This window comes from Humulus lupulus, chromosome 7 (assembly GCF_963169125.1).
Source record: "Humulus lupulus chromosome 7, drHumLupu1.1, whole genome shotgun sequence".
In the NCBI taxonomy this organism is placed as follows: Eukaryota; Viridiplantae; Streptophyta; class Magnoliopsida; order Rosales; family Cannabaceae; genus Humulus; species Humulus lupulus.
The window spans coordinates 9,652,070-9,675,044 of NC_084799.1; the positions used below are offsets into that span (position 1 = coordinate 9,652,070).

General features: G+C 34.8%; 2 protein-coding genes across 2 annotated transcripts; one reads left to right on the forward strand and one right to left on the reverse strand.

Annotated features, from left to right (window-relative positions):
- Positions 1 to 2,520: 2,520 nt before the first annotated feature.
- On the reverse strand, positions 2,521 to 3,284 carry LOC133789434 (germin-like protein subfamily 1 member 17). The gene is made up of 2 exons (XM_062227279.1): positions 3,161 to 3,284; positions 2,521 to 3,074 (listed from the first exon to the last, which is right to left on the reverse strand). Exons 1-2 carry the CDS (start codon positions 3,282 to 3,284, stop codon positions 2,521 to 2,523), a joined length of 678 nt encoding a protein of 225 aa, XP_062083263.1.
- Positions 3,285 to 21,441: 18,157 nt separating this feature from the next.
- Positions 21,442 to 21,762, forward strand: LOC133791342 (uncharacterized). The gene has a single exon (XM_062229269.1). It carries the CDS (start codon positions 21,442 to 21,444, stop codon positions 21,760 to 21,762), a length of 321 nt encoding a protein of 106 aa, XP_062085253.1.
- Positions 21,763 to 22,975: the final 1,213 nt, after the last annotated feature.

The window sequence follows — 22,975 nt, forward strand, 5'->3', positions numbered from 1 at the left end:
AATTTTATTTTTTGTTAAATAAAAAATAAATTAAAAATTATTTTAAGAATAATAACAATGTGGACCAATCATGTAGTGCCACGTGTCCTTTGACTAGTCTACTTTAACATTTACTTATTTATTACTTTTAATTTAAAATTAATTTAATTATACATTAATTTCATTTTGTAATTTTTTATTAAATTCAATTTGTATTGGATTATTTACTTAATCAATAACAATTTTATTATATTTATATTTATTAAATCATTTATATTTTTTACTTTTTCAATTACAAAACATCTAATATTAATGTTAAAATTAATTATTAATTAATATGATTGGTAATTTTATTTTATTTAAATTATAGTTAAAAATTATTTTTTTGATGAATTTTTAATTATACTTAAATTTTTATTTAATTAATTATTAAACTTTTATTAATTTTACTAATTCCAACAAAATTTGGGCAGCATAATGACTATATTTCAAACTATCCCAAAAATTGAAAAACCTACAAATTAAACACATATATAACCAGAATATTCCTAGAGCAATATACAAAATATTCTCATAGTATGCACAACATAAACCAAGATTTATAAACAAATAATATTTAATATAAAAAAAATATAATATATATGTTTTTAATATACATAATCTAATCTATTTTTTAATATACATATTAAGCATTAAAATTAAAAACTATAATACTCAAATTAGTTTTTTTTTAATAAATACTAAATTCATATATTTTTTTTCATTATTAATCTCATTTTTCTAAAACTACACATATTAAATATAATTATAATACCAAATATCACACACATACATATATATTAATCAATTTTCTAAAAAAATTTAACATTAAATAAACATATGTACACATACATTTACATATATATAGATAAACATATATACATAAACAAACATATATACATATATAAAAAAAAGACAAATTTAAATATGCATATATATATCCGGACATATAAATATATATTTAAACCGAAATAAATATATATATAAACCGAAATATATATATAAACTAACCTTTGGAGTTGTTCCACCGAGAGATTGGAGCTATAACACACCTGTTTTTAGGGAGAGAATAACAAAAAAAAAATACAATTACAAAACGAAATATAGAGAAAAAAATCTAAAAATGTTAAAATATTTCTCATTTGATTTACTAACCTTGAGAGAGAAGCTTCACTATATGAGTTGAGCCACGATGGGATTATGGCTCACGGGGTGGTCGGAGAAATTAACACAGAGGAGAGAGAGAGAGAGAGAGAGAGAATCTTTTTTTTTTTTTTTTTTTTTTTTTTTTCTGAAAAACAAAACTGAAATGGGGAAGAAGGAGGCTTACGACAGGTCTAATATCGTTATGACTTTTGCCGGCGCGTTTCGTTGAGCCGGCAAAAGTCTAAAAATGCGCTGGCAATAGTGTTTATTAAACCCTACCACAAAACGTCGTCGTTTTACTTAGTACGACTTTTGCGGGCGCAACGAAACGTGCCGGCAAAAGTATACCCACCTACTTTCTTGAAAACGTGCAAAAATTAAAAAAACACGTTTGACTTTTGCCAGCGCGTTAGGTGAAATGCGCAGGCAAAAGTCTGTGGGTTTTTATTTGAAAACTTTTGGCACTTTTGCCGGCGCAATTCGGGGTTGCGCCGACAAAGGTACTGCCCTTTTTAAAAACCGAGCACTTTTGCCAGTGCAACCCCAAATTGCGCCGGCAAAAGTCACCTTTTCCGGCGCAATTCACCAATTGCGTCGGTGAAAGTTATTTTTGAATTGCGTCGACAAAAAGCTTGTTTCTTGTAGTGTGATCTGACTTATGAAGAGAAGTCGATCTGAATAAAATGGTAAGAAAACGTTTTTCAATCGTGGGAGGAAATATTGTGGTAATATGCAGTTAAAACGGATAACGTTTACTTCTTCTTAATAAATCGTTTTAAAATTAATTAATAAATAAATAATTATTTATTTTATTAAATAATGTTTTTTTAACAAAAAATAAAGTATGACACCACCTGCCAGGTCGGACGGCAGCGGCGGCGTGCGTGGTGAAGTGTGTGAGTCCACACTCATTCGCACAAAACTGGGTACCCCTTGGGGCACACCCCAATGCATGGCACTTGCATCTTATATACACTCTTGGAAGAGTGTTCCAATTCCATGTGAGACTTTTTCCATATCACACACAAATATGCTTTTTCAATTTTTAACAATTCATTTTTAACTTTTAACAAAAAGTTCCAACAGTTTTGTACTCAAATTTGATTAATTTATGGATGAACTAAAAACAATCACCGCTTATAATTAATTATAATATTTCTGAGAAAGAATAAGACATACAAACGTAATTATCTTTAATGTATTAACATCATATCGCAAATAATGCAATGAAAGAATGGTAAAAAATGTATGACCATTCTATTTATTTCATGGTGAAAACAAATTATATAAAATATTGCTCTAACATATAGCCTAAAAAAAGTTTCATGTGGCTTCCTTGCTCTACCACATTATTTTTTAGTTGTTGTCGTACCAGAATTGCTTCTGGAGATAGTTGATAACATTCTTGTCTACTTGGAAGGCTCTAGCAAGGATATTAGGGTTGATGGCAGGATTTGATCCAAACACAGTATTTGCAATGGTGATCACTCCTGCGTTTTGGCTACTGAGACCAGCAAAGGCGACTGCAGGGGTGTGTTCTGGATTGAATTGGAAGTGAATCAATCCTATTGGGAACACAAACACATCTCCCTCTTTCAAAACCTTGGTAAATAGTCGGTTTCCGTCTTGGTTGGAAGACACAAAACCCACATAGAGAGTTCCCTTGACTACCACTAGGATTTCAGAGCCACGAGGGTGAATGTGAGGTGGGTTTTGGCCGTATGGCGCATAATCAATGCGAGCCAATGATATTCCAAGAGTGTTGAGTCCAGGAATCTTGTCCACATTTAGTTGTGTCACATTAGATCCAACTAGGTTGTTTGTGTCTCTTGGAGTGTTGAGTCCAGAAAAGAAGAAATCTTCGGCCTTGGCAAGTTTGGGATCCTTGCAGAACTTCCCATTTACAAACACTATTCAAAATAAAATTTTGCAATTATTACTATGAAATAAATTAACTTACGATAGCTAGAAAAACAAAATATATGAAGGCACGTACATGCTTTGTGGGGGTCATCTATAGCCACACAGAAGTCTTGGAGAGGACTTGGATCATAAGCAGTGGCAATGGAAGTTGCCAAAGCCAAAACAACAAGAGTGAGAAGGAAACAGACACCTTTCATTTCTATGAATATGCCCTATATATAAATATATGTTAATTATCTGTTCAAATGATCCTTTGTATGGTATTTGAGTATAAGGGTTGTGGATTTTGCTCTAGATTACACATGTATTTATATAGATGTAGTAGTCTGAATTATTAGTCCATCACACAATATAAGATATAGTAGTTGACAAATGACTTGTTTTTTTTTATTTTTTATTATTTGCTTAGAAAGACTTGGTAAATTCTGAATTAATCATACTCTTGTTAATAAAATATTGTATGCATAATTAAGGAAATTGTCTAAATCGAAAAGGTCATCATTAATATATTTTGTTTTAATCTTCCCCTTGTGTAGTTAAATAATAATAATCAGAATTATTATTCAAGTCCTGATATTACCAAATGAAAACCAATATATGGTCGTCTTTGATGGGAAATTTATAATAATAACATTAGTTAGCTATTCAACTTAAGTACGTATACCCTTCAAATTACTACTTGATATATTATAGAATAATTAATGCACCAATTAATTGACAGTTTTATATTCATTAACTATATATGGTTGAGAAATGAAACATAGATAAGGTCAATGTGGAATTACGAATTGTGTGACAATTTTCATCTGTGTACACGTTTCAATGAGTCTTTCTTGCCAATTTCATTGTCATCATAATAATGATCTTGTGGTTAAAGACTGATCTTTATTCTTGTTTTAAAGAGTTGTTTTGACATAACTTTTCAAAAGCTCGTTCAAAATTCTAATTACAGAATATAACTAGAGTAATAAGATTAAGAGGTTAGAATAATTTTTATTTGAGAATTATCTTTGGGAAGATTGAGAAAATTGTATTCTTTGAAAGCCGATGTTTATTGTGTTGCAATCTATAGTCTTATATTTTGATCAAAATGTGTAATAAAAAATTTCAAGGGAGAGTTTAATAAGGAGTAAATTTGTTTATGGTGGTCAAACTTCATATGTGTATTTTTCTTTGTGCTTTTTGTTTTAATGCAACTTTTTTAAAGGCCAAGTGTTAATTAATGTCAGTTTTAGAACATACTATTGTTATGTAAAAGTTATGCATCTTGTTTTATCTGTGCTGAAGTCTATTTTATCTCAATATTATGTGTTGTACATATTAAATTGACAGGATAGTTAGTTTTGTTTAACATGCATTGTTTTCACCAGCTGACAGTTCACATGACTGTGTGAAGTCACCTGGTTGTGTGATACTTACTATAAAAAAATATTGAACTGATCAAATCTAACTAACTCTGATAGATAACCCTAGATTTCAATTCTTGGTCTTAGCCTTACTGTTGCAGGAGCAAGAGAAAAGGTTGAAGAAGAAGCTGACACTACTACAAAATATACTTTACAGGACACTTTTTTAGGACATGCACATAAATGCAAGTCTTTAAAAGTATTTATGGAGTTTTTAGGACACTCATTGAGAGTCCTGAAAAAACACAATTTAGGACTCGCAATAAGTGTCCTAAAAAAATATGCGAGTCCTAAAAAAATTTGGCTTATAAAAATAAGTGTTTTACTTAATAATTTTAAGGACTTGCTTTGAGAGTCCTTAATACTCTTTTAGGACTCGTAATGAGTGTCCTAAAAAAATATGCGAGTCCTAAAAAAATCTGGGCTAAAAGATAAGTGTTTTACTTAATAATTTTAAGGACTTACTTTGGGAGTCCTTAATACTTTTTTAGGACTCGCTTGTGACACTACTACAAAAATACTATTTTAGGACACTCACTTAGATGCGAGTCCTAAAAACAACTCCTGGACTTTTTAGGACTCGCGTTGCGAGTCCTAAAAACTACGTGTGTCCTAAAAGTTTGAGTTTTTTTTTTAAACAAACACCACCTAGACTTTTTAGGACTCGAATTGGGAGTCCTAAAAGAATGTTTTTAGGACTCGCGTTGCGAGTCCTAAAAACTGATGCGTGTCCTAAAAGGTTTATTTTGTTTTTTTAATATACACCTCTTAGATTTTCTTTTATTTCTAAATTTTTAATATTATATTAGCTTTTTATTTATAATAATTTATATATTAAAATTTAAATTAATTATGATATAATGAATAATTTGCTTAAATTTTATTTATTTAACATATTTATGATAAAATTAATTAAAAAGAGTTATTTTATTGATTGGTTAAATATTGTAAAATAATTTTAAAATTTCACTAATAATATTGGTGTTTTTATTTTTTTAAATCCATGTTGAAAATATTTAAAAAAAAAAAAAGCAATAGTTCACATTAAATAAAATTTTGTTTAATTATATAAGAAAAGGGAGATAAAAACCTTACTTAAAGGCACTCAGCAAAATCTTTTAGGACTCGCGGACATTTTTTAGGACTCGCAGTGCGAGTCCTAAAAACATCATTTTAGGACTCGCAACGCGAGTCCTAAAAACCTTACTTAAAGGCACTCAGCAAGATCTTTTAGGACTCGCGGACATTTTTTAGGACTCGCAGCGCGAGTCCTAAAAACATTATTTTAGGACTCGCAACGTGAGTCCTAAAAACCTTACCTAAAGACACTTAGCAAGATCTTTTAGGACTCGCGGACATTCTTTTAGGACTCGCAACGTGAGTCCTAAAAACATCATTTTAGGACTCGCAACGCGAGTCCTAAAAACCTTAGTTTTTAAGGCTCTCAAATAGAGGACTCGCGGGGCGCGAGTCCTAAAAACTTTTTTAGGACTCGCAATGCTAGTCCTAAAAAACCTTTTTTGTAGTAGTGTGAGGAATTCTGGCTGGGTTTTGAAGATCAGAGAGGAAGCAAAAGCTTGGATCAGACATTAACTGAAGGGATTTCAGTCAGGTCTTTGAAGGGAGTTCAAAGAGAGTGTTCTGTGGAAATTTGCTATTTTAAAATTCTTCTTTCACTGTTTTTTTCTAATTCTTGATTTTGTTGGACAATCTGAATAGATACTTTATTTGAAGATTGTACAAGTACTTTTAACAATTTCTTGTATATTTTCAGATCGATGATAATCTTTCTTGAGTTAAATTGATGTTGCTTTGTTTTAATACTTACATTCATAGTGATTAAGTTTCTTTCATTAACTACAAGTAATCTGAATTTGTTATTAAAGTAGCAAATCCAACTTCACCGAGGTTTATTGTGTTACTATCTATCATAGTATTATATTTTGATCAAAATGGGTAGTAAAAATATTATTACCCAATACCGATTGAAGAGAATGAGAAATAAAAAAACAAACCTAGAAAATAAAGGAACTAGGCTGAAGAGTGGTGGATGATGACTATCGAACTTCAATGGACGGTGGTGGAGAAGGATGATCGGAGGCGTAGATCACTGATCGGAGGAGCAAAGCATTCATCATCGATCAACAAAGTGAAGGAAAGGCTCTGCACCACCGTGAAACAGGTTGTTGCTATAGTGAAAGAAAAAGCTCTAATAATTAATGTTATATTTTTCTATTATTTTTTTAGCCCAATTAGTTTTAAGATATGTGGGCTCATGTTTTTATTTTGCAGCAATGTAGGCTCAATATTAGTTTTTAATAATAACACTTTGAAAAAAACTTTGGATTTTTATGGAATGTAGTGTATTACTTTTTTTTATATGTGTTATTAACATCTGTAATTAAATATTAAAATTTATGTAGTGATATTAAGGAGTAAATTTGTTTATGTAGATCGAACTTCGTATAATCTTTTGTGGAGTTTGTGTCTTGATTTCACTAAAGACATTAGTTAGTTATTACCGCCGTTTTAAAAGTTAATTAGTCTTATTGTTTTACTCTTTGTTTCTTTTCTCTGTTCCAAGCCTATATATAAAGGCTTTTGTTCTTATTGTAATTAGTAACAAAATTTGTGTAAGCTGAGAAGAGAGAAACTGTAACGACCCAAAATCACTAATATGGCTTAATGGCCTTGATCAGTGTGCCAGGAGGGCATAATCACTACAAGAAAATAAGAGTTTTATGACTTTATTTGGGAGACATTGGAAGTCTACAATGTCTTCCAATTGAGGAGACGTTGTTGCTGGGGTCATTGTAGGTATATATCCCACGTCTTCTATTGGGAGACGTGCCTCACTTCCCACGTCTCCCGTTGGGAGAGGTTGAAAGTCAAACGTTGACTTTCAACCTCTCCCATTGGGAGATGTGGGAAGTGACTCACCTCTCCCAATGGGAGACGTGGGAAGTCCCTAGGAGACATCCAGCGTCTCCCATTGGGAGAGGTGAGTCACTTCCCACGTCTCCCAATGGGAGAGGTTGAAAGTCAATGTTTGACTTTCAACCTCTTCTACTGGGAGACGTGGGAACTCTCCCACCTCTCTCAATGAGAGACATTGAAAGTCTTCCAGATTTAAAAAAAAATTAAATAAATTTATAATTAATATTATTTAAATTTGATTTAATAATTAATTAAATTGAAATTATTTTAATTTAAATTGAAATGATTTTAATCTAAATTTAATTTGATTTAATAATCAATTAAATTGAAAGGAAAAAATATATTTGTTAGACATATACAAGAAATACAATATTTGTTAGACATATTCAAAATGAACAAATATTGCATTGTGTATGAAGAAAGAGGTAAAAAAATAAAAAATAAAACCTATCAACGAGGTCGGTAACTTTTGATTATCGGCAACATATATGTCGCTCATTCTTGTCGCAACTCATCAATTTATGCCTCTGTATATGATGTACTTGTTAGCTGCAAGAAATATAAAGTAAAATATATTAATTAATTATTTGATTACATTTATTGTTAAAAAAATTTGTAAATTTTTATTAATAATACCGTTCTCAAGTAATGCCCGGGACTCGCATGTTCAATCAAATCCTTCAACATCCTCATTAAGTAGTATCCACATACCACATTGTTCGGTTGGTATGGACACTAATTATTTAAAAATATGAGTAATTTATTATTAAATTGAAACTTTTAAAAAAAATGCATAATGTGCGTCGTCAATCATTTCATCTAATGGATCCCAGTTCTCCTCCACTATATTCCTCCTCACTCCTTTTGGTCTACTTGGCAGAGTTTGTGCAATCGGAGCTATCTCCCCATGGTAATACCAAATTGTGTAACTCTTGTCGATCCCATTGAAATATAAGTGTTCTTTAATCTTTTTAAGATCCATCTTTTTAACATTTCCACACTTAAGACATGGACAATAAGTAAAATTTGGGTCTTTCACATTTTCCGAACAAAACCTTAAGAACAAATCGACCCCGTTCCTATATTCCACAGATAACATATTCGCTGACATCCACTGTTTATCCATATATTCTCCTATGTCTATGGAAAAGAAAAGAAACAACACTAAATAAGCACGTGATAAAGTTGTATGTCTATATAAAACTAATTTGTTATTATCCTAGATAAAATCGGGTAGCATTTCCCCTATAATAGTGACCTAACCATCTGCATGTGTATAACAAAACAAACAATTCAAACAACATAAAATAAGTTTCTTCCTTATAGGATGTCTATATTAAACTAATTATTTATTATCCTAGATAAAATCGGGCAGCATTTCCCCTATAATAGTAACATAACCATCTGCATGTGAATAGCAAAACAAACAATTCAAACAGCATACAATAAGTTTCTTCCTTATAGCTCCGCAGCACACAACCAAATTTCTCAGAACCTACTTCATTAAAACACACAAGTTCTCAACCTTCCGTTATCATAGCAGCACACAATTTTAATCTCAGAACCTACTTCACTATGGATGAATATTTAAGATATTCAAACTCCTCTAACATTTGTTTAATAATATTAAAAGTAGAAGTAAGAGAATATATATGTACCTCTTGCAATCAATAATCCAAAAGCTAGCAAAATTACTTCACTTAGTAATCAAATTCGCTATTAAATCCACAAACCAATAAAATTAAATTAATAAAAAATAAATAGAACATCACTAAATATCTAGCAATATATAACGTATTATTGTAATTTTAGAAACTTAATTACCTGAAATGTGTGATTGATATAGGAATTTTGATGCAAAATACTCTCTAAAATCTCACCACAAAAATCACATCCTATGAAATTAAATTAATTAATATGTTAAACATTACTAAACAAATATCACTAAATATCTAATAATAGTAAATGATATTGGTAAACAAATAAAAAAAATCCCAATGTGCCACTAATTATAACCTCAACAAAAAATCAATATAAAATTTCATAACCTAAAAACTTAATAATAAACAAAAACATAAAAATTTTCATATATTTATATTTTATAAATTATTTAATAAATTTATTTTAACATAACTATATATATAATAAAATAGTTACAATTTAAAAAAAAAATTCAAATATACAAAAATATATCTAAATTTCGAAATAAAAAATGATATAAATTTAAAAAAATCATGAACATATATACTCTAATGAAATCTATACAATGTGATAGTTTAAATTAAAAAAAAAAACTAAAAAAATCATAAATCCCTAAAAACTTCCATGGAAAACCACAAAATCCTACAATGTATATAAAAAAATGCATAAAAATGTAAAACTAACACAAAATCATATATATTACTCATCCTAATGCAAAACCTATGATTTTTTTGCAAAATAATTAATTAAAAATCAAGAAAATTAAAAAAAAAAACTTACCTTAGAACCCTAAAAACGCAACCACAATTCGTCTCTCCTCTCTGGTTTGTGCTCTCGGGTTCGTGTATGTGTGAGGAAGAAGAAGCCTATTATAAAAGGGAGACATCCAACGTCTCCCACTGGGAGACGTGCCACGTGTCCCACGTCTCCTAATGGGAGACGTTGGATATACCCATGAACACTTCCCCAGCCTATTTCCAACGTCTTCCACCATTTTTAATGTCTTCCAATTGTAGCCATCAATATAAACTTTCAATGTCTTACACCATTAGACATTTAAAACCCCTGATAAGTTTTAATGTCTTACACCATTGGTGTAAGACATTGTAGGAAGTCATTGTATATCAAATTTGTTGTAGTGAATTGGCTTGTGAGTGAATTTATTAGCTTAATGCATGGTTCTATGATAAGCATGCTTGTATGGTTATATGAATGTAAATATGATTATATGTTATAATTATGAGGACCACATTATTATGTGGGTAAATCTGCAGTATGCGACTTGAGGCGATCCTAGAGAGCTAGTTAGCAAGAAAGTCACAACGAGACCTAATATTTGACTTGGGGCAAGTCAATGGGTATTTCGGATATTAGATGATTATTTGGGTTATTGGGTCATGGAGATAAATAATTGGAGATATATTTGAGGTTATGAAGCTTAAGTTGGAATATTGGGGAATTTTACCATTTTTCCCTCGGGGACGTTTTTGGTACCCCGAGCCTCGGGAATGACTTAATTAACTAAAGTGAGACTAGGTAAAGCTTAGAAAGCAGTGGAAGGAACCCAAACCGACTTTCTCTCTCTCTCTTCTTCCTTCTCTTATCTTTCTCAAGGGAACTTCTAAAAACTAGGAGAATTAAGCTGGAAACTCTGTGATTTGGGCTGAAGTTTTGAAGGATTAGCTCAGTTTTAGCTAAGGGATTCAACCAATACTGAGGTAAGAATTGAATTACATTTTTGGTCATTAGACTTCTGTGATTTTGGTTGAGTTCTAAGAGATTTTTGGGTTTTGAAATGGAAGACTGAATTGAAGCTAGGAACTTGGGAGTTAGCTCAAAAATTGCTTAGAGAATTGGTTCTGCAGTGAAGGTAAGCTCGAATCTATAATTTAATGTTTGAATTCTGGTGTTTTCTTGGCTGGTTTTAGTGTTCTTGAGCTTTTGGGTTTCAGAGATTGAAGTGGGATCTTGATGAGTTTCTAGGCTAGGTTTTTGCTGGATTATGTTGCTGGAATCATGTTATAAGTTTTGTGATAATTGAGTTATGAAATTAGGATGGATTTGGGTGGTTTTGAGTGAGGTTTAAAGGTAAAAAATGGTGGATTTTCTGGGTTCAACGGGTTGGGCCGCGACTTTGTTCTAGAGTGTAGCGGCCCTATGGAGCAAGGAAGAGCCAGGAAAGCTCTGAGGTGAGGGAGCACCGCGGCGCCACAAGAGCAGGGCCACAGCATGTGTCTGTATTCAGGGAGGCCTAGCCTCTGTTTCAGGGGCGGACCGCAGCATGGCTCTCAAGGGTCGCGAGCCTTAAGAGTATTTTTGGCCTTTTGGAAGTTTTAAGCGCGGGAACCTAACCTAGGGTGCCCGGGATCAATTCCACCACCGTGTTTGGTGGAATTTGATGTCCCGGAAGCTAGAACTTCATCCGAAAATCTTAATACGAATATTAATGGAATCCATTATCTTGGCTGTGACTAGGTAAAAGCTAGGGCTCGGGAAACGGATCGTGTTCAAGGGGAATCTCTCGTACTTAGAGCGTTTGGAAACTAAAGGTAAGAAAACTGCACCCGATTGTGAATTGATAATGGGACTAAGGGCTCCCTATTTTGTATGCTTATCGAAGGGTGGTATTATGCCATGAGAATAATAAACAAATGACCTAAGAGTGCCGGAGTTTACATTGGCGCACAGGGCGCGACTAAGCCACTAGTAGCTGAGGACAACTTGATATGCACTGAGCTCGGTTTAAGCGGACTGGAGTCAATGGAGTATTCAAAGGGTGTGACCTAAGGGCGTCAACCTTGATTGCCACGTGACTTGATTGTTATTATGGATTGATGAATTTGTTATGTTGAATAGTTGAGTGTTGATTTGTTGATTCTATGGTTATGTCTACGGACTATATGATTAATATGGCATGCTAAGTGTATGAACATGCTTTAGGGATTATTCTCTTGTTGTCATTGTTTGTACTATAATGTTATGTTTTCTTGCTGGGCCTTGGCTCACGGGTGTTACGTGGTGCAGGTAAAGGCAAGGGCAAGCATGATCAGCCCTGAATCGGAGAGCTCTAAAGGCAGAATGTACATGATCAGCTGCTCGACCACCATGGTTGAGGAAAAGACAGGAATAGAAGAACCATAAATGCATGTTTTTCCCTTAGAGTGGCTAGTGGTTGTTCGTGCACTGGAAATTTTGTAAACTAACTTTTAAACGTTGTTCTTTTGGGATCCCGTGTGTAAATATTTGATTATATGGAATGTATCTTTTGAAACCAAAACATTTTAACCCTAGCTCATTAATGGTGTCAGTGACATGTTTTTAACTAAATGACATGATTAGCAAGTCCTGCACATTTATAAATACACAGTGTAGCGGTCTTGGCTATCCAGGGCGTTACAGAAACAGAGTAGTACCGAGAGGAAAAGTCCTGGGATGTACTTAAGAGTTCTTAGAGAAGACTAATGTAATGCCCCAAATTTCCTAATAAGGTTTAGGACCTTGATTAGGAGGCCGGGAGGGCCATAATTGATTTATTATTGTATTTAATGATTATATGCATGTTTACGTGAATTATATTATTATATGATGGTAAATGCATGCATATGGTGTATTTATAATGATAAGGGCATTTTGGTAATTTGGCCTGTTGAGGGCATATTTGAAAATTGGGTGCATATTGTAATTTGTGAATGAGATTTCATTATTATGGAGATATATTCGAGCTATTCAACATGAGACGGTCATATGTAATGGATTAGCGGTTTCGTCATAATGGGGTCAATTTCGGGGTAATAGAAATGTTTATTTGGTGATAGATTGGGAATATTTGAGATCATGGTGAAATTCTGGAAGTTTTGACTATAGTGTCCCCGGGGGTGTTTTCGGGACCCCAAGCACTAGGTTTTATTTGAGGTTACTTAAGCTTGAAGTAGCTTGACAGATAAGAACATACGTTAGAAACTTCTCGTTCTCTCTCAGACAGTCTGTTTTACCGTTTGAGCCTTTTTGAGGAAATCTTGAGTTCTAGGAGTCGAAATCAAGCGAGGGTCGAGGCATAGCGATCCTAGGAAAGATTAGGAGCTTCTTAACCGAAGGATTTGAGGGAAAACAACCCAATCAAAGGTAATCTAAGTTTGAAGTTTTAAGTTTTTAAAGTTTTAAAGCTTAGAATTGGACTTTGTTAATTGTTGAGTTTTTAGTTGGTTTGAGCCTTGGGTTTTGGTGGTTTTGGACCATTGGGGAGTTTGGGAACTTTGATTTGATGATTGTGGAATGTTTGGGAATGTTTCTGGAAGATTTGGAGTGTTTAAAACGCGTTTGGGAATGGCCCAGGGTTGGGGGCCGCGGCCCTGTTCTTGTGCGCCGCGGCCCTAGTTCGATGAAGCAGGTGTTAGGAAATTGGCCTTGCTGGGCGCCGCGGCCCTTGATGGAGGGGGCTGCGGCCCTAGCCTCAGAGAACCCTGGGGGCCGCGGCCCAAGGTGCTAGGGCTGCAGCCCTTGCCCTGTTTTCACCCCGTTTGCTCGTTTTGACCCCGGGAACTTAGCTATGGGCCTCGGGAGTGTCCTTACTACTTGGATTAGTTTGGATTGATCTCTTGGGGGCTAGATATTGGTGTGGAACCTTTGATTATCATGTTATTAATGGTGTTCCATATTTGGTTATGATTAGGTGACCGCTAAGGGTTTAAAGGTTGATCGTTCTCAAGGATCGTTCTTATATCGGTACTAGCTCGAATCTGAGGTAAGAAAACTGCACCCTGTGTATATGAGACATGCATGGTTATTATTGATGCATGTCGGTTGATTATTATGTATGAGACATGCATGGTTATTATTGATGCATGTCGGTTGGTTATTATGTATGAGACATGCATGGTTATTATTGATGCATGTCGGTTGATTGTTATGTATGACATGCGTGGTTATTATGATGCATGTTGGTTGATTAATGAGTATGACATGCGTGGTTATTATTGAAGCATGTCGATTGATTACTATGTATGACATGCATGGCTATTCTTGACGCTTGCTGGTTGACTATTAAACGTGACATGCATGGCTATTATTGGTGCATGTTAGATTGTTGGATTTATTGCATATGATGCATGAGAAACATGTGATTGGGACATGCCTTATATACTGAGTATGATATCGTTCAGAGCTTGAGTCTATGTGTTGATGCATGGCCCTAATAGTACTAATACCTGTTTAGTAAGCATGCTAAATACCTCATTTATGGATATGGAATATGTGATATGTGATTGGTGGCATGTCTTACTAGTGAAAGACACTGACTAGTCAGGGACCGACTCTAAAGTCGAGAATCACGCATTGAATGGCTCTATGGCATTAATGCTAGACCGACCCTAAAGTCGAAGAACTTATAAGCGCTTGCCTGGTCTACGACCAGATGACTATAGCCAAGGTATATGACCCCGGTGACCGTTTGTCACATGGCTAAGGGACGTTGTCCATAGTTTCGACTCTCGAGTCGTGAGGAAGGTTATGTTGGTGACTAATCACCTTGCACCTGTCCTAATCAAACTTAAGAAAGAATCACTTATCGGTTAAGCCCTGGTGACCCTATCGTCACATGGATAGAAGGAGCGATGCTCATTATTGTGACTTTTGGCTATTGTCACCTATTTGCCTGGACTGATAGTCCTGAATGGTTATTATGATCGTTGTTGATATTATATCATGTTTTATTGTGTTTTCTTGCTGGGCTTTGGCTCACGGGTGCTACGTGGTGCAGGTAAAGGAAAGAGGAAGCTGGACCATCCTTGAGTTGGAGAGCTTAGGTGATGACGTGTACATATGCAGCTGCTCGTCCGCCACGGCCGAGGTTTAAAATGGAACTAGGGTTGAACCCTGTTTTGCCGCTTAGAACGGCCTGTTGTAAATATTTTCTGTAATAAACTCTGAAATTATATTTTAGGGATCCCAATGTATATATTAAACGTTCTAGTGAAACGTTACATCCTAACCAAATTTTTAATCCCTAAACCGCTAATCTTACTTAGTTTCACGATTTTGGCCAAATGACTCGATTAGCGAGTTTAGCACTGTTTACAAGGCACACCGTAACGGTCCCTGGAGTTTGGGGGCGTTACAACTAAGTTGTACTTGAACTTTCTACATAGTGAAAAGACTAGGGAGTTTTACTCCCAACCTTGGATGTAGGACCATTAATTGGTCTGAACCAAGTAAACGGTGGTGTTCATCTCTTTTATTTCTTTTTGTTTTTCATTAAAGTTTATCTTCTTATTCAAAAGTTATTGCTCGTGTGTATGGGTATTATCTAATCTTGTGTGTGCAAGTGCTTCGGTCTGGTTGTTTTTCCTTACAGATTGGTATCAGAAGCCAAGCTGCCGAAGGGAAATTCCCACGCCAAGATCAAAGACTACTTCAACAATCTTTCTGTTTCTCCAGCCATCTTCTTGATTCTTCAAGATTTTCTCATCCTTTCCTTATTTCTCTTTTATTTTTTATTCGAATTTAACTGGTCACTAGATTCGATTACAATGCCATCAGCAAAGGTTGATATTGAGAAATTTGATGGTAAAAATGATTTTGTCTTATGGCAGGAGAAGATAGCTTTAAAAGAAAATGACAAAATGTCAGTCAAACAAGAAGATAAGGAAGAAATCTTGAGTGATTCTGTCCTAAGGAAGTTGATAAAAGAAAAGACAGCAAGGGAAATGTGGGAAAAGCTTGAATAGCTCTACATGACCAAAGCTCTTCCTAATATGATTAACTTGAAACAAAAAGTGTGTGGTTTCAAGATGGAGGAATCAAAATCGATTGATGAAAATTATGATGTGTTTGTCAAGATGATTGCTGATCTTGAAATGATGAAGATCACCATTGAAGAAGAAGATCAAGCCATCTATTTTTTGAATTCATTACCCAATGCTTATGATCAACTTAAAGATACTATCAAATTCAGCAAAGAAGTTTTCACCGTGGATGATGTTATTAGTGCAGCCTACTCAAAATAGATGGACTTGAAAGCAAGTGGAAAGACTCATAGGAGTACTGGTGAAGGGTTACTTGCTCGTGGAAGACCTGAAAGAAGAGAACATCACCAATTCAGAAATCAAAGCTCAAAGAGTGGGAACTGTAGATTTAGCAAAACTCGTTCTAAATCTAGAGAGAAACGAGTATGTTGGGCATGTAATAAAAGTGGTCATATATATAGAGAAATTGACCTCAAAGATTCAGTTTCAACAAAGGACATAGATTAGACAACTACAACAATAAATCAGAGAATTTAGACAACAACGCAGATCTGAATTTTTCAGATGGTTATGAAAGTGCTGATGTACTTAACATTAGGGCTGAGCATAAAATCCGAAAAACCGAAAAAACCGTGTACACCGACCTACCGAACACTGAAAAAACCAAAACCGTTTAAACCGAAAACCGAAAAAACCGTCGACGGTGCAAACCGCCACTGTTCGGTCGGTTTGGAAATTTTGGGTGAACCGACCAAAAAAACCGAAACCGACCGAACACAATAAAATAATAATATAATATTATATAATTATTAATTATTAAAATTTTTAATAAAAAAAAAAACTTAAGGCACTTGTAAATGTAATTATGTTCTATATATTTATGTTTTAAAAACATACAAAAATGGATTCTAACAATCCAAAATTTTTAATTTTTTAACTAAAACTTTCAAAAAAAAAATTAAAAAAATAATCAATTCGGTTTGGTCGGTTTAACCGACCAAACCGCAGTCCAAAACGGTCGGTTTTTTTTAAACTGGTTTGGTTCGGTCGGTTTTTGGATTGCACCAATCCGAACCGAAAACCGAATTCTGGAATTTTTTTGGTGAAAAAACCGCCCAAACCGACCGATGCTCACCCCTACTTAACATAAGTTCTGAAAATCTAGAAATGGAATGGATTATGGATTCTGGATGCACTTTCCATATGACCCCAAGAAAGGAATTTTTTAATGATTATAAACATATATCTAACAATAAAGTTTTCAGGGGAGATAACCATTCTTGTGATGTTGCAGGTATTGGAAGAGTGAAAATCAGATTAAATGATGGTTCAACTCAGATTCTTGATGAAGTGAAGCATATTCGAAACCTAAAAAGAAACAAAATTTCTTTGGGTGCCATGGAACGTTTAGGATGTACATATAAGGCTCAAGGTGGAGTATTGAAAGTCTCCAAGGGATCTATGGTCATAATGAAGGGAAGCTTACAACAAGGGCTGTATATTTTGCAAGGAACTGGTGATGAGGGAACAGCTGCAATTTCTATATACAAAGAAGATCAAACCAAACTATGCCATAGCAGATTAACCCATATGAGCATCAAAGGCATATTGGAGCTTGGAAAACAGAGTCTAATCGACAAAAGCAAGCTGAAGAATTGATTTTTGTGAGCATTGCATACTAGGAAAGGCTCACAGACTAAAGTTCACCCGAGATATACACAAGACAAAAGGTACACTTGATTACATACATTCATATTTGTGGGGATCACCAAACACACCTTTTTCTCTTTCTAACTGCCAATATTTTGTCTCATTTATTGATGACTTCTCTAGGAAAGTCTGGTTATATTTTCTCAAAACAAAAGATGAGGCTTTTGAAAAATTTATAGAATGGAAAACACTTATGGAAATACAAACAGGTAAGAAAATTAAAAGACTTAGGACTGATAATGGTCTTGAATTTTGTAATAAGTTGTTTGACAATTATTGCTCTAAAAATGGCATAGCTAGACATAGGACTTGCATAAATACTCCTCAACAAAATAGTTTGGCTAAAAGAATGAATAGAACAATAATGGATAAAGTTAGATGTATGCTAGGAGAATCTGGGCTTTCAAAAATGTTTTGGGCAGAACCTGCAAATACAGCTACTTATATAATTAATAGATCTCTTAATGCTGCTTTAAATCTTAAAGTCCCTAATGAAATATGGTCGGGACAAAAACCAGGATATAATCATCTCAGAATATTTGGTTTTGTTGCTTATGTGCATACTATTCAAGGAAAATTAAATCATAGAGCAAAGAAATGTTATTTCATTGGATATCCATATGGAGTTAAGGGTTATAAAGTATGGCTTCCTAGTGAACATAAATGTGTTGTTAGTAGAGATGTATATTTCAATGAAGATGTATTATTTAACACTAACATGCAGGGAAAAACTATTGATTCTAACAGTGACTCCGAGACTCGAAACAAGTCTCATGAAATATTAAAAGATATGCAGGTTTCTATGGACATTCCAGCTCAAGGTGGAGCCTCTTCATCAACACAAGATGAACCAAAATATGATACAGATCCTGAAAGTGAACCTGAAGAAGTGACTGACCAACAAATTCTTGATGATTATCTTTTAGCAAGAGATCGAGAGAGAAGGCAGATCAAATTACCATCAAGATATGCTCGGGCTGATCTGCTTGCATTTGCATTCACAGTCGCTGAAATTGTCAGTGAAGAAGAGCCAAAGACCTATGAAGAAGCCAGAAATAGCCCCAACTGGACACATTGGGAAACAGCCATGAAAGAAGAATTAAATTCTTTGAAAAGGAATCAGACTTGGAAATTAGTTCCTAGAGGACAAACTCAGAGAGTCATTGGGTGTAGGTGGACTTTCATAAGAAAACCAGGGATTTCAGGGGTTGAGAAGTCTAGATACAAGGCTATACTCGTTGCAAAGGGGTATGCTCAATTGGAAGGGATTGACTATCATGACATTTTTTCACCTGTTGTTAAGATGACCTCCATTAGAATTATTTTAGCTCTGGTCGCAAAGGAAGACATGGAAATAGAACAACTAGACGTTAAAACAGCTTTCCTACATGGTACACTTGATGAAAAGATTTTTATGCAACAACCATAAGGATTTGAAGAAAGGAGGAATGTTGATATGGTGTGTCTACTACAAAGATCATTGTATGGATTGAAACAATCCCCAAGGCAATGGAATTAATCTTTCAATGAGTTTATGCTTAAAAGGAAATTCATGAAAAGCTAATATGATCACTGTGTGTATTTTCAAAAATACAACTCAAAAGATTACATAAGATTACATATACCTTTTGATCTATGTTGATGACATGCTCATAGCATGTAAAGACCTTGCTGAAATACAAAAGCTGAAAACTGCTCTTGCAATGGAATTCGAAATGAAGGATCTTGGCCCAGCTAGAAACATTTTGGGAATTGAAATCTCAAGAGACAGATCTCAAGGTATTCTTACTCTATCTCAACAAGCTTACATAGACAAAATTGTTAAAAATTTTAATCTTGAAGAGGCAAAATCAATCTTGACACCAATTGGAGCTCATTTTAAATTGTCTTCACTGAGCAAAGTCGAAGATGAAAATGACATGAAGGCTATTCCTTACTCAAATGCAGTAGGGAGTGTGATGTATGCAATGGTTAGCACTAGGCCTGACATTGCTTATGGAGTTGGCTTAGTAAGCAGATTTATGAGTAATCCCAGTAGAGATCATTGGAATGCAACTAAATGGCTAATTAAATATCTCAAAGGGGCAGCAAGTTTGAAGCTCAAATACTAAAATCAAAGTTCAGGCAACTTTATAAAAGGGTTTTGTGATTCAGATTATGTAGCAGACTTGGATAAAAGAAGTTCAATATCAGGTTATGTATTTCCCATTGGAGATAACACTATAAGTTGGAAATCGTCCTTACAACAAGTTATGGCTTTATCAACTACAGAGGCAGAATACATGGCCATTACAAAAGCTATAAAAGAAGGGTTATGGATCAAAAGATTCATAAATGAGCTGGGCAATATAATGAAGACAAGGCAGTCCTTTATTGTGATTCACAAAGTGCGATTCATCTCACCAAGAACAATATGTATCATGAACGCACAAAGCACATTGATATCAGATTACATTTTTTTCGTGACATCATTGAAGAAGGAGATATCGAGATAAAGAAGATCTTATCTGAAGATAATCCTGCTGATATGCTCACTAAAGTTATTCCGGTTGGTAAGTTCAAAAACACTCTGAACTTACTCAACATTGCCCCTAAATAGTAAGTTGATTTGTTTGGGAGTCCCTAGTCTTTTTCACTCACCGCTCATCATGACACAAAAGGTAGAATTTGTGGAGTTTGTGTCTTGATTCACTAAAGACATAAGTTAGTTATTACCGTTTTAAAAGTTAGTTAGTCTTATTGTTTTACTCTTTCTTTATTTTCTCTGTTCCAAGCCTATATATAAAGGCTTTTGTTCTTATTGTAATTAGTAAAAAAAATTGTGTAAGCTGAGAAGAGAGAAACAGAGTAGTACCAAGAGGAAAAGTTCTGGGGTGTACTTGAGAGATCTTAGAGAAGACTAAGTTGTACTTGAACTTTCTACATAGTGAAAAGACTAGGGAGTTTTACTCCCAACCTTGGATGTAGGACCATTAAGTGGTCTGAACCAAGTAAACTGTGGTGTTCATCGATTTTATTTCTTTCTGTTTTTCATTAAAGTTTATCTTCTTATTCAAAAGCTATTGTTGGTGTGTATGGGTATTATCTATTCTTGTGTGTGCAGGTGCTTCGGTCTGGGTGTTTTTCCTCACATCTTTCTTTGTGCTTTTTTATTTATGCAATTTTGTTCTTTACTGTATTGTGACTTTTGTTTATTGGTAGATCTGGCATTTACTTTACGCATGGCTCACTTTAGCAAAAAAAAAAAATCAAATTGGCTGTAGAAGAGTCTCCAAACCTCCCAACACTTTACTTCATCGTGTGAGATTATTCTAGTGGTCTAACAATTAATATATATTTCATTCATTTTGATCCCTTACTTTCTAATTGTACCATATTGATTGATGAATTGTGTTTTGTCTCATTGATCATATGCATTTAAATGTTGCACTTTTCTTGATAGAATATATGTAATTATTATTTTTATTATTGTAAATATTGTATATTTAATTTACAAGATCATTCGGTTGTAAAATCAAACAATTTCCTCTTTCTTAGCCTAACTTGTAGGCATAACAGTTGTATATCCTCTGTATATATTATCAACTAATGAAGACAAAAGGCAGGGATCGTATTCTTTCATGGTATCAGTCGCTTAGGTTATTCTTCCTCCTCAATACTTTCTGCAATCTTCTTCTCTGTATCAATGGCTGACTCAAAAATTCATTCAGCCACCACTGTCACGAATATCAAAATAGCCATCCCCATCACTCAATCTCGAAAGCGGCCAATACAACAACTGGCCAACTCTCTTCAAGCTCCATGCCCGCGCCCCCCTCGTACTTGACCACATCATCCCTCCTACGGAAGTTGCCGGCGCGATGACGGATGCCGAAACAGTGACTTGGAAGAGGATTGATGCCATTGTCATGAAATGGATTTATAGCACAGTTTCTTTGGATATTCTCAACACTATCATTGCTCCGGATGATGAAGCAAAAGATGCTTGGAACCGTGTAGCGGATTTGTTCCAAGACAACAAGAATACGAGGGTCGTTCACCTTGAAACCCAATTCACCAACACTCACCTTCGAGACTTCCCCAATGTTGCTGCATATTGCCAGCGACTTAAAGTGTTGGCTAATCAATTGGCAAACGTGGGAGCCAAAGTCTCCGACGATCGCATCACTACAACAAAATAGGGGTTTTATGACTTTATTTGGGAGACATTGAAAGTCTACAATGTCTCCCAACGGTGTAAAACATTGTAGGGAGTCATTGTATATCAAATTTTTTATAGTGCATGGTTCTCAAAATGATTTGAGGCTTGACAGAGGCTTTCACGGGGTTCGTCACCATCATTCAACACCGCAATCCTCTTCCGACTTTTGCACAAGCCCGTTCGATGCTTTCATTAGAAGAGGAAAGCATGAAACAACGTGTCTCTCTTGAATCATGTTCGGATTCCGCTTTGCTTATGAATTCAACTAATGATAATATTTCTGGTGGCAATAATTCTAAACAGCAGCAAGAAAATACAAATGGGCATAATAATTCCGGCAGTCGAAATTATAGTGGTTGTGGTGGGCGACGCAACAACTACCGCGGTGGTCGTAGCAACAATCGTGGTGGATCTCATGCCAAGGGACAGCAGCGACCTTCAGCACAGTCATGGCCGCAACAATGGTCTTCCATGTCCCCTTGGGCTCCCTGGTTACCTCACACTTGGGCTAGCCCACCTTGCCCATTTCCAACTACAAACTGGCAGATTCATCAACCATCTACAAAAGGAGTTCTTGGGCCTCAACCTTCCCAGGCTCACTACACAGCAGCAACCCCAAGTGAAAACTATGCACCTACAGACATTGATGTTGCTATGCACACTCTTTCACTCCATCAACCGGATAAAAATTGGTACATGGATACCGGTGCCACCTCACACATGACTGCCAATCAAGGTACTCTCTCGTCTTATTTTAATTTGAGCAAACATGATGGCATTATCGTTGGTAATGGTCATACAATTCTGATTCTTGGTTATGGAAGTGCCTTACTAACCCAAAAAAATCCAAGTTTGAACCTTTAAAATGTGTTGCACTCCCCTAAACTTATTAAAAATCTCATCTCAGTTCCCAAATTTACTAATGACAATATGGTGTCTGTTGAATTCAATCCATTTGGATTTTCTGTGAAGGATTTACAAACGGGGCAGCACCTAATGAGATGTAATAGCTCGGGCTATCTCTATCCCTTCACCAACCTTCGGGCCCCACCACCTTCCGCTTCGCCTTCTGCTTTTCCTGTTTTTTCTTTTGATTTGTGGCATTCTCGTTTAAGGCACCTTGGAAATGCCATTTTGAATTATCTTCGTAGTAGCAATTTGATTAAATATAATAAGGCTTGCAATTTTTTTTC

Coding starts and splice junctions, on each gene's coding strand:
- LOC133791342 (XM_062229269.1), top strand. CDS start 21,442: ATGACGGATGCCGAAACAGTGACTTGGAAGAGGATTGATGCCATTGTC.
- LOC133789434 (XM_062227279.1), bottom strand. CDS start 3,284: ATGAAAGGTGTCTGTTTCCTTCTCACTCTTGTTGTTTTGGCTTTGGCA. Junction 3,075..3,160: donor AGATGACCCCCACAAAGCAT/GTACGTGCCTTC, acceptor TATTTTGAATAG/TGTTTGTAAATGGGAAGTTC.